At 36.7% G+C, this 11,338-nt stretch overlaps 1 protein-coding gene across 1 annotated transcript; it reads right to left on the minus strand.

The window, feature by feature from the left end:
* Positions 1 to 452: 452 nt before the first annotated feature.
* Positions 453 to 10,883, minus strand: LOC103480574 (zona pellucida sperm-binding protein 3). Its single transcript, XM_081599795.1, is given in 8 exon segments — positions 453 to 599; positions 7,528 to 7,655; positions 7,755 to 7,852; positions 7,982 to 8,073; positions 8,145 to 8,229; positions 8,231 to 8,254; positions 8,868 to 9,004; positions 10,448 to 10,883. Coding segments are annotated over 8 exon segments (756 nt in total). The 5' UTR covers positions 10,493 to 10,883.
* Positions 10,884 to 11,338: the final 455 nt, after the last annotated feature.

Raw genomic sequence — 11,338 nt, forward strand, 5'->3', positions numbered from 1 at the left:
GCTTGTTATTAGAGCTGAAATTGCTGTTGCTTCAGTTAAATAGCCCTTAATCCTGCAGTGCATCACCCTCACATGACAAAACCCTCTACACTCCTGAATTACAAGAGGCAACAAAAAGAAAAAAAGCAATGATTATTAATATAAGCCCAGTTTTATTATCACACTGACACAATTTCTTAAAAAATGTCTAACTTTGTTAATGTAGATATATCTTGTATCTCTAGTTTCTATAAAAACTTACTAGGATTGACGGTAAATGGGGAGAAGATGTCAAGAAGCTTAAACCAAACTGAGTCGACCAAAAGGTGTTTCATGAATTTAAAAAAGTTGAATTACCTAACCTTCTCCACTGCTAGACTCGGGTAATCAGGCCTACAAATAAATAAGCCCATAATTTATGAATGCATGTTATGTGTTTACTTTATATTCTTATTCTTTTGGCACTTTCTTCATCAGTAGCTGAACAGGAAGTAGGCCAGAGAGAGAGTGTAGGGGAAGACAGGCACCAAGCAGCCGGGGGCCAGAGACCCAACACAGAACATCTTCATCAAAGACCGCAGCCTCCGCACTGGTGAGTATTTTATAGTGGGTGGTTCGTTCTGTAGAAGAAATTGATGACGCAGATAAATAACCGGATAAATAACCAAAGTAAAAAGCGTTGCTCTTTGTGTTCTCACTGTTTATACCAGCATTATCAAAACAGGCGGCAATGTCCTTTGAATCTGCTGGTGGTCGAACATCTTTCCAAACTTTCTAAAGGTCTTGTGACAGAGAAAAATGAAAGGAAAGACAAACCCAGGGGGTCAGAAAATGAGGCCACCTCTGATTTAAAGTTTTTTTCCCTTTAATTACCAACCAAGATTATAAATTTGTAAATTATGATCTTGTTTATGGTAAAATAAACTAAGTGGGTGGGATAATTTCAAGACGATACCAAACAATTATAAATGGAAACTTCAAATGTGTAAAATGTAACCGACTGATGAATCAGAAGCTCTTCCAAGGCGATTAATTATAAAGAATAGATAGAAAACATAAAACATGTAGTTTTGGATAACATTTTAATGGAGTTATAATTTTAAACTGAAAACTAAATTGTCTTCAGTCTATTAGCAAAAAAACAACAAAACAATATGATCAAGCCCCAAGCTAAATGGGGAAATTTGAAAACAGTTTAAGAAAATGTGCAACCAGATCAAAAAACATTGTTTGTAATTAAAATCTTGCATTTAATGTTGAGATAAATGTGGATATAAAACTGTACAACAAATGTCCTTGGTCAGAGCTCCTTTTGAAGAAGTTTGTCCTGTAATCGCTGGGTTGCCAGTTCAAGCTTTGTCCCCCATTGTCGTGTCCTTGAGTAAGGCACTTTACCTGTCTTTCTTGGTGCTGCCAAGTGACAGACTGTTGTTGCAGGGCAGCTATGGCTACAATGTAGCAATTGAGAAAAAAATGCTTGTGCGTGTGAACTCTGGTGAACTTTTAAATTTTGCCCCATGGCTATTGTTTACCCATGATCTACATCGGGGTGTCCAAAGTGGGTCCTCGAGGGCCGGCATCCTGCATGTTTTAGTTCTCTCCCTGGTGGTATAAACAACCCTTTCAGCTTGTCAATGTTCCTCTTAGGCTTTCTAACGAGCCATCATTTGATCCAGGTGCGTTAAACCAGGAAGCGAACTAAAACATGCAGGATGCCGGCCCTCGAGGACCGACTTTGGACACCCCTGATCTACATAATGTGCCAGTTCTATGAAGCTCACCTACAACTTCCTGCTCTGTAGACAATCATCCCAACAAGATGGCTGTTAATGTTAATTCAATATTTGGAAGTGTGACCACTGTGAACTGAATGCTTTTGGTCATTTCCTCTGCTTCCACTGCTACAACTACAGGCAGACTACAACTCTGAAACAGCACAGAAACTCAATGTCATCATTCACAACTTCTCCTGTTTGCTAACTGGCCTTGTAAAAAAAAAATCTACCAGCAGAATCAAAGTGAATGGGAGAAAACCCAGCCAGATCACTGGAGGGAGATGAGAATCAAGCAAAGTTGTGTCAGAAGGCAGTAGCCATGCTAGGTAAATGAATGTAACGTGAAATGCTTTGGAGTCCTCTGGACATGAGGAAGAACTGTACATTTACAACAAAAATTTTCATCCACACAGAAACATAGAATGGCTAAAAACTCCATCTTTACTCCTGACCTATGAGTGCCATGAAATTACATGCACTTAAAATCTCCAGCTGAAGTAAGCGGTAAATACAACAAGAAAACATAAAAGGCAAACAACAAAGTGTGAGCAGAGTCTTTTTGTGCAACTTTTTGCAGCTGCAGCACAATCAAACATGTAATCACCCATTGCTAAGTCCGAAGAGGATGATGCCTTTGAGGTTACATGTAGATCAGAGGTTGGACAAATATATCAGCATTTATACAAAATTGTCTTTTTTCACTTACTACATGAATAGATGATGATTTGGATTCCCCAAACACTTTTTTGTGAGGATGTTTGTTACTAACGGTTAAAACCTATACCTCCAATTATCATTGTTGATCGCGCACCATTTTCTTCCACAATTTTTCCTTCCTTTCAATTTTCCATAAACATGCATAGATTCAGATCAAATCTGTAGTAATGATCTCTTATGGTGCACAGTCATTGTGGAGGGAGCAAACAAGTCTTCCTGATTAGTCGGTTTTAACATAGAACATAAAAGTTATGAATAAAACTCTTTTTCCCCATCTTCAAATTATAATTTTTTTAAGTGACATAAATGGAAATAGATCAACCCTTGCACAATATTACACATGTATTGAGAGAGAGCTCTGTTTCAAGGCTAATAAAAGCTACATTAACATGACATGTAATTTAAACCAAAGTATCTACAATAAGAAGAAACAAAATAACATTTTCTCAATGCTACAGTTTTACAAAATCGAAGAAAGATTTGCTTTTCTGCATTACTATTAGATTTCTTTTTTTTTTTATTCTAATATTTCCTTTAATCATTATTAAGCAACATGTACCAAATTAGAAATACCCTTTACGTCAGTGCCGATGTAGAAAATAAAGTTACGCTTTAATTATATTCTACACATCAAAGAGTAGTATTTATATCACGTGACCTCACTTTGACCCTGACAGTCAGTGCGGAGCCAGAAAAACGGAAATATATTGAAATTTCCTGGAAGTCTCCAGAGTGTGCCACAGGACAGGGGGTCTTCCTAAGAGCTTTGCAGCAATAGTAGCAGAAGTAAATGTTTGCATATCAACACACGACTTCACTCACAGAAATACTTGGAAAACCAGCAAGCAAACGTATCCATATAGGGACGTATAGGTGATCGGATGCACGTGTCTGTGCAACACAGATATTGAAGGCGTCACTGAAGCAGATATAGAAATTAATTAAATGCATATAAAAAAGTGTGTTTTTATTAAAAGTATCTGTAGCTGTCTGATCAGTCCAAGGTAGCTTTGTCACTTGTGAGAAAATGAGGAGAGTGTTGACAGCTTTGTTGCAGTGTTTGCTCAAAGGACTGTTTGCTTATGTCTGAGCCAACATGAGAGACAGAGAGAGAGAGAGAGACAAGGTACGTGCTTTCAGCCATGCTTCACGACCAGAGCAGAGGTTCAGGGTGGGAGGTGAGGGGTGTGGGGGCTGCGGGGGCAGGGGTGTCCAGTCACACTGACTCCTGGTTGGGAATGAGGGAAGGTTGTTCAATCTGGGATCCTCTGAAAGCAATGTACGAAGCGGGAATCTGAGATAGGTACTCATGCTTTTTGGAAGTTAAAGATCAAAAGTTGGGGAAAAGATCATATTCCAAGGGGAAGATATATCAAACTGGAGGCAGTGAAAGTAAATACATTTGTGTTTTGGTCTCATCCAGGTTTTGGGCTTGCAGCCAGATAGATCTCCTCCTCTGGCGCGACTCAAGACAGGAAGCCGATATGAAAGAATAGGGGGACCCACGAGGAGCCGATGCAGGAGCCGAGACAGAAGCTACTGAAGACGTTAGAAGTTATTGTTTCTGATTGCGAGAGTCCCCGCTGGCAACAATTATATCATTAATTGTGACGTCACAGAGCAGGTAGGGGATCTCGAATACATGCTCTTGTGGCCAGTAAACAATAAAACAATGTGGTTGGAAACTTTTTTGCAAAAGCATCTTATAATCTCCATCTACAGTCCAGAAAAGACAAAACAACGGCTTCGGGAAGATAGCGGATCATGGCTACAAAAACAAGGCGACATAAAACATCCAGTAAGAGAATAAGTTCTTAGAAAGCTTATTCTAAAAAGCTTAATGAAAGACTCTACCCACATTAATTTATTTATTAAAGTTAATATTCACTCACCACACCAATCCAATACCACGATGCATTAATATCAGGCCTTTTTTTGTGTATTTGAATGCATATACATTGTTAAAAATATATAATTTGTCATTTTGTAGGCATGTACAAATCTTGTTGCAACTGTAGACCTGTGTTCTTTGTCTAAAGGTCGATGGAGCAAAATGGGAGCTTCGCTTCCGTCTGTGTGCATCAATAGAAATGACTGATTTTGTTGTAAAGCATCTTTGAGAACCGCTTGAGGCGCTAAAAGTCTGACGTCTCGTGACATCACCTTCAGCCCTCCTGACTCAATACTTTCTAGAACCATCTTCCACTGCAATTACAGGTGAAGGACAATTTTTTTGCCTTCTTTTTTTCCCCAGTTTGGGAAGGGAGTGTCTCAACAGCTCTTTTGACAGATTTAGACTTTCAATGAGTCGTTTATTTATTTAAATCGCTCCATTGCAGATGTTTAGTGTTATTTTCCTGCTGAAACATGAACATCCATCCCAGCATTTTTTGATGGCAGTCTCTTACAGGCTTTTCTTCCAAGATTCTCCTGTATTTAACTCAACCCGTTAAAATAATTAACCAAGAGACAGAGATGTCGTAACTAAAAGAGTCAGTCTGCAGGTTTTTACTTTTCTAAGTTTGATATATATTAATCTTTGCAGATGTTCCAGCCAGAAAGGATATGACATTATGGAGTTGAAAGGGAACATTTTCAAAAAACCTCTAATTTTTGGCATTTTATCTTCACTTGTTGACATCCAGGGAGATAGCTGATCATGGCTTGTCAGACTACATACATAAGGTGATAGGCTGACCTTCAATTTCTGCATGTTGCATTTACATGCAACATAGATTCTTGATCAAGTATCAAGAATATATTTTAAATGTGTATGAGCACGCATTTTCCATAACAAATAAACCTATAAAATCACACCTTTATATTTTATCTTAATGTAAATTTGATTTGATCTGCAAATCACAAGTAACCTTGCAGCCCAGCCTTTCCTCCAGTTCTGACGTCCCCCTCATTGCCATGCAGCTATCTGTGGTATTCTCCCTGCCTGCTCCCTCCAACCTTACGCCCGTTATCTCGTGAACCCCTTGTCACTTGTAGATTCCACTTCATAATCTTTGCACTGTTGCAACCATGACTTGCGGGCCCTCATCAGACTCCCTGCATGGTTTGGAAAATCTAACTTTCTTTTTTTTTTTTTTTTGCACGAACTCTTCAAACTTACTCCCTGTGTCTGGCATTGTTCACAGTAAAGGAGGAAGACTTATCTTTATTGACGTGGATCAAGCCAATAAAACTAGAGTCATCAGAAAACTTCAAGAGTTTCACTGCTGGGTCTGCCAAGGTGCAAACATTTGAAATGTTTGCTGTCAAATTGTTAACATTTTGTTTTCTCTCAGTTTTCTTCTCTGGTCGTTCTTGTTATTTTTATAAAGTTGTTCAGCAGACGGATGAATGAAGTGCTCTAAAAGTAATTTTGTAACTTCAGAAAACAATTCAAACAAACTTGAATAAATTAAAAAGTAGTTGTTCCTCTTGTTTAATTTTACATAAACGACGATTAATCAGATTCTGTGGTTGACCAAACCCTGATCACTGCCAGGAGAAACTGCTAGTAATTGATCTGAAATCATGAAAGAGACTAAAATCTCAGAACTATAACATCATACAGAAATTCAAGAACCATACTGATTTACTGCACCTCTGTAATTTGTAGAAAAAATGGAAGAAGCAAACAAGAAGGCCTTTCCATTTCTTAAACTACTTCTAAACTACACTGGTAGAACTGCTTGCTTAAAGCATATTAGTAACGAAAAGCATAAGTAATGCAACATAAAGCCAATCACATTTCCCATCTGGTCTCTGATGTGTTTGAACAAAGATGATCGAAAGCCCACACCACACAACCAGTTTTTTTTAGTAAACTCTGCACCTTTTTTGGTATCCATTGCAGTTTATTTCCCGTCTTATTGGATATCTTGAAGGTCTGTTTTCAGCTCTTCATGGCTGAGTGACTAATGACCTTTTCATTAGTTAATATAATTAGCTGCTCTGTCTATTGATGCTGTCTTGCACCAAGTAACAGTTCATCACCACTAACTTCATTGTCCAGTTGGTTGAAACTTCACAAACGTATGAATGAAGTTGGTTTTGTGATCAAAAGCATAAAATGTGAAGCTTATCATTGTAAAAATAATGTTTAACCAAAGAATTTATAATTTATCTGCAGAGTTTCAACAATAGTTTTACATAGTAAACCTATAATAAATTAATTTTCTTAATGTGGAAAGAGGAAAAAATGAATCATGAATCCAGAAAAATATATTAACTCAAGTTTGAAAGTGTTTTGCATGTTACTAAATGAAACGTGTATTTGATTATCTGCAATTTGTCAAGTATTATAGATATTCCTGCTGTTATGGGAATCATTTCCAACTTTTCCACAACCATGAGAAAGACCAAGGAGTTTTTTAAAATACACCAAGGTGAGGATAAGGCAGATCCAGAAAAGTTAGTGAGAAGATGACATAATTTCATCACTTTTCTAAGATAACGGCCAAGAGTGAAAAATTTTTTTGGCCCAAGTCATCTTATGGTAAAAAAAAAAAAAAAAAAAAAAAAAAAAAAAAACTTATGTCATTATTTTAGGTAGGTTATGATTTGGAAGTGATCAGTCCACAACTACACAGCCAGAGCTTGTTAATGATCTCAAAGCAGAGAACACTGTTACCATAGAAACGGTCCATTTTAAATTTGCCAATGAACATCTACTTTCAGAGAAGGCTTGAAGTAGTTAATTGGATTATTCAGTGGACATTTAATCAATATTATCTCCCACTATGTTAAAATGAAACGACCACATAAACGGTAAATTTATTTATAAGTGAACAAAATCAGAAAGAATAAATTATTCAACCTGATTGAACTAATTATTTTATTTTACAAGATTATTCAAAATCCATACTGAGTAATTCAATAGTTCATACGTTGATAATTTTAGTTTAAGGTTCAGTTTATCATCTCATCTCTTAGTGAGACGTTATAGCTTCTCCGGCTTTGAGGTGAAAAGAGATCCCACTGGTAGAGACTTGATTTAGTCTTTTAGCTACAGACAAAATCTGTCCTCTTGAAGTCTTCAGAAGAAAGGATAAAATCTTACCAAAACCAAACTCTGGACCTGGAGTAGAGTCTTTTCAACTGACTGAAAGCCTGAAAGCTCTCCGGTCCAGTTGGATTGATGCACAACATGAAGACGTCCAGCTGTCCTGTGGGCCTCAAACGTCTCATCTGTCAAGAAATAAACAGAACCACCTGGTTGAAATGGAACTGCTCTAACACATTAATCAGAAAGTTTTTGGTGTATTATTTTATAAAGAGTTCATTAACCCGTCTCTGGATGGCCGTGGTTCTTCACTCCAGTCAGTCCTGAGCAGTCAGTGTTGCAGCATTCACACAGAGCGATGTCTCCCTCTATGGATCGCCATCTGAATAACAGGAAAAAAATCTCCAAAAGCATCTTTCAACAAAATAAATACACACTGGTAGATTTTAAGATGAACTTAAGAATAAGAAAGTTAGACTAACTAAAAATGATAAATGTACAGTTCAGTGACCTGAATGTGGGTTTGTGGAAGAAACAGGCTTTATTATGACGGTGTGGAGATTTTTGTTTCAAAGTGGCTCTAAGATGGCAGCTTATAAACATCTAGAAAAAACAACAACATACGTTTACTATATATGTTCACATTATAATTCCAACAGCAAATGTTTATCTACCTGCTCTGGAGATGTTTGGTTGAAATGAAACATTTTGAAGCTAAAGCAAAGTCTGATAGCTTGATCCTGAGGCAGGAATCAAGTCTGGCAGTAAAGTATCCATCATGCATCTGTAACAGAGCAGCTCACATTAGAGAAACAGCATAGATCAAAAATGATCAAGTCCTTATCTAAAATGTATAAATTGTTTGTCGGAAAATGCTTTCTTTGTAGTACCATGTAATGGATAGCAGCTACACAGTAACTTTATCCTACATCAAAGGTGTTAAAATTGATTTGGTTTATACAGTTCTAGAAAATAGTACAAATACCCTCATTAGAATGAATTTCAAAGTTTGGACTTTTAGTGATTTAATTTATTTTATGGAACATTAAACCCAAAAACAAGTTTATACTTCAGAAGAATATCATAAAAAATAATTGGGTCCACATATGGGATTTAAATATCCATCCACATTAATATATGGTTAAATTATAAAGTTAACCAATTGGTAAACTCTATGAAGTAAGTTTAGAACATAAAGATTAAGCCCCCGTCCCTTGTTTTTGTTAGTTTTCATCACAAAATGAAAACCACAACAAACAATAAATTCAAATGCAATATGTTACATAAATTACCATCATTTAACATTTATAGAGTAGAAATAACCATTGTCATTTAAATTTAGCACTGAGTTTTTAAGTCATTATATTGTAATGTTGCTTTGATTTGGGCAAACTGACCCATGCTTGGAGATAAACTTGTATCTCGGCCGTGAGAGAAGGTCTGGCTTCAGTGCAACACAGGACTCATTATAAAGAGTGAGGATAGGATGCAGTGTCGCCTCTTCACTGGCCTTCAAAAACCCTGCTTCCCCCTGCTGGTAAATTGAGGAACTACGATGAGACGTGGAGCTTTCTCTCAGAACAAAGATGATTTATTTCAGCTGCAGGTTCAGGTTGTGAAGAGGCAGCAGTCATAGATACCAGTGTCAGAGTGTATATACAACATATGGAGTCTGAATTCAATAGAATAACTCTACTTGTCATAACGGAAAGGGAAAAACGTAGAAGGCCGAAAGCATTAATAGTAGAACCCAGGTTGGTACTATTGCTTCTCCATAGACTCTCTGCTTCCTGTTTTCTAAAAGAAGAATACTTTTTTCCATCAACAATAAATAAAATCTACATAAAGAACATAAAGCCATCCATCTCACCTTTTATAACGGCATTCTATGGGTACTACAATGGTTTGCCCTCCAACTATCACACTTCCTGTAGCGGTCACAAGCACAGCAGGAAACACCAACAGCTTGTTGGAGTAAACAAGCCACTCACCATGAACTTGAGAAAAAGGTATATTAATCGTTATCAATATCTTTAGACTTGAAGCCCTTTGTCTCTTTGAAAATCATCTGCAATATGGGAAACTTTGAATCAACCTGAGACACTGAGCTTGATGTTTCATATGGAGAATAGACAAAATAAATATGGATGCGTCATCATTACAGTTAGGGCAAATATCAAAATCTGATATTACTGCCTTCAAGTAACTCATGAGGTGTTTAGTTGGAGAAGCAGTTGTAATTTAAAATCATTTGGATAATTGATTATGGCTGCTAACTGATATGAGTTTATTTTCCTATCCTTTCGACACTAACAAAAAACAACCACAATGCTCATGTTGCACCTTTTTGCTTTAGTTTAACATGTCACAATCCTGCACTGCATGACTATTACTTTAATGTGCCTAAAGAAATGTCAATATGGCTTAGGTAACTTAGGTTTTTTTTTAATGACAAGTTGAAAAGGTGTCCTATTTTTCTTAAAGCTATGAGAATGATTGTTGGAATTAAATCCAACAATAACAATAAAACCCTATAATTGCTGACCAGTATTTAGCATATTTCCACTGGTATTTTATTTAATCTTTGGTGATAAGGTACATTAATAAGGTTGAGATTCATAAATCAAGTAATATACTTTTAATTTTCTCACAGCAGTGATATGTATAACAAAGCTAATTTGGAAACACTAGCATTACCATTGCAATTTGTTCAAAAGCGGATAAGTAGCCTCCGATATTACACATTTTTATAGAAGAAAATTACTGATCTCAAAAATTAAGGACGGTGTAATTACTTAGCCTGTCCAATAGAGGGGGTACTAACCCTCTGCTTAAAGCAGGTTGGGAACTAAGAAAAGTAACTGTAAGAAGTTTCCAAAATGCTTGATGGTCTCAGTTAAAATATTTATCCAACTCTCAGTTATTCCCAACACAGAGTCAGTATCGGTTTTTAATCAGCCTCAGTAAGTTTTCTTACCCTGGACTCAGTCCCACAGTCCTGCAGCCTGGCTGAAATAACCATCTCACTTTCAGAAACCTTCCTCTCTGGTCAACATTAGCTTTTCTGCGCCGAGTTCACTCCAAGTCGAAGAAACTCAGCTTTAAACGGAACTTGTCTCACTTTGAAAAACTTTCGCTTTACTGTTATTCTCACTCTGGTTTCTCCACACTGTATATCAAGTCCGTCCTCTCTCCTGGTGAGTAAAGGTCGTTTATCAGTTAAAGAAACTCCGCACAAAGAAAGAACGACAGAAAACTTTGTCACCACGGTGACGGAAACGGGCCACCTGGCAAATTAATCAGGGTTATTGCACGCGAGTGTTTACCCTGGTGAAAAACATCCGTCCCGCATTCAAAGTTCACTTCTTTAAATTTACATAAACATAATTTACATGACTGACATTAAGTCCAAAGGAGAGTTCAAGGTTTTGCTTCAGCTTTAATCAGTTGTTTTAAACTGGTTTGATTTATTTAAAGTGTAGAGTTACAGTCGACATATTTGAAAAGCGTAGAAATTGCATTACACTGCCCCCACGTGGTCTTTGTTCTAACTGCAGGCAGTTTGCACACAACATAAATAGCAAAAAATAGAGGCGAGAACTTCATTAGGCTTTTGATTCACACAATTTTTTCTATAAATGAACTTAAATGGGTCGCAGAGCAGTTAAACTGTATTTGTTATCTGTATTTGTATTTCCAAAATAAAAGTTATGATAAAACAAGTGGTTTTACTTATTTAGCTGTATTTCTCAATTTACTCTAAGGAAAGTATGTAGTTCTCTGTATTTCTTAGACATCAAACATAACGTTAATATATTTATATTACTAAGCACTATGATAAACAGTATTATTTAGTAGTCATAATTAT

Source organism: Poecilia reticulata, chromosome 18, assembly GCF_904066995.2.
Source record: "Poecilia reticulata chromosome 18, P_reticulata-male-v2, whole genome shotgun sequence".
Classification (NCBI taxonomy): domain Eukaryota; kingdom Metazoa; phylum Chordata; class Actinopteri; order Cyprinodontiformes; family Poeciliidae; genus Poecilia; species Poecilia reticulata.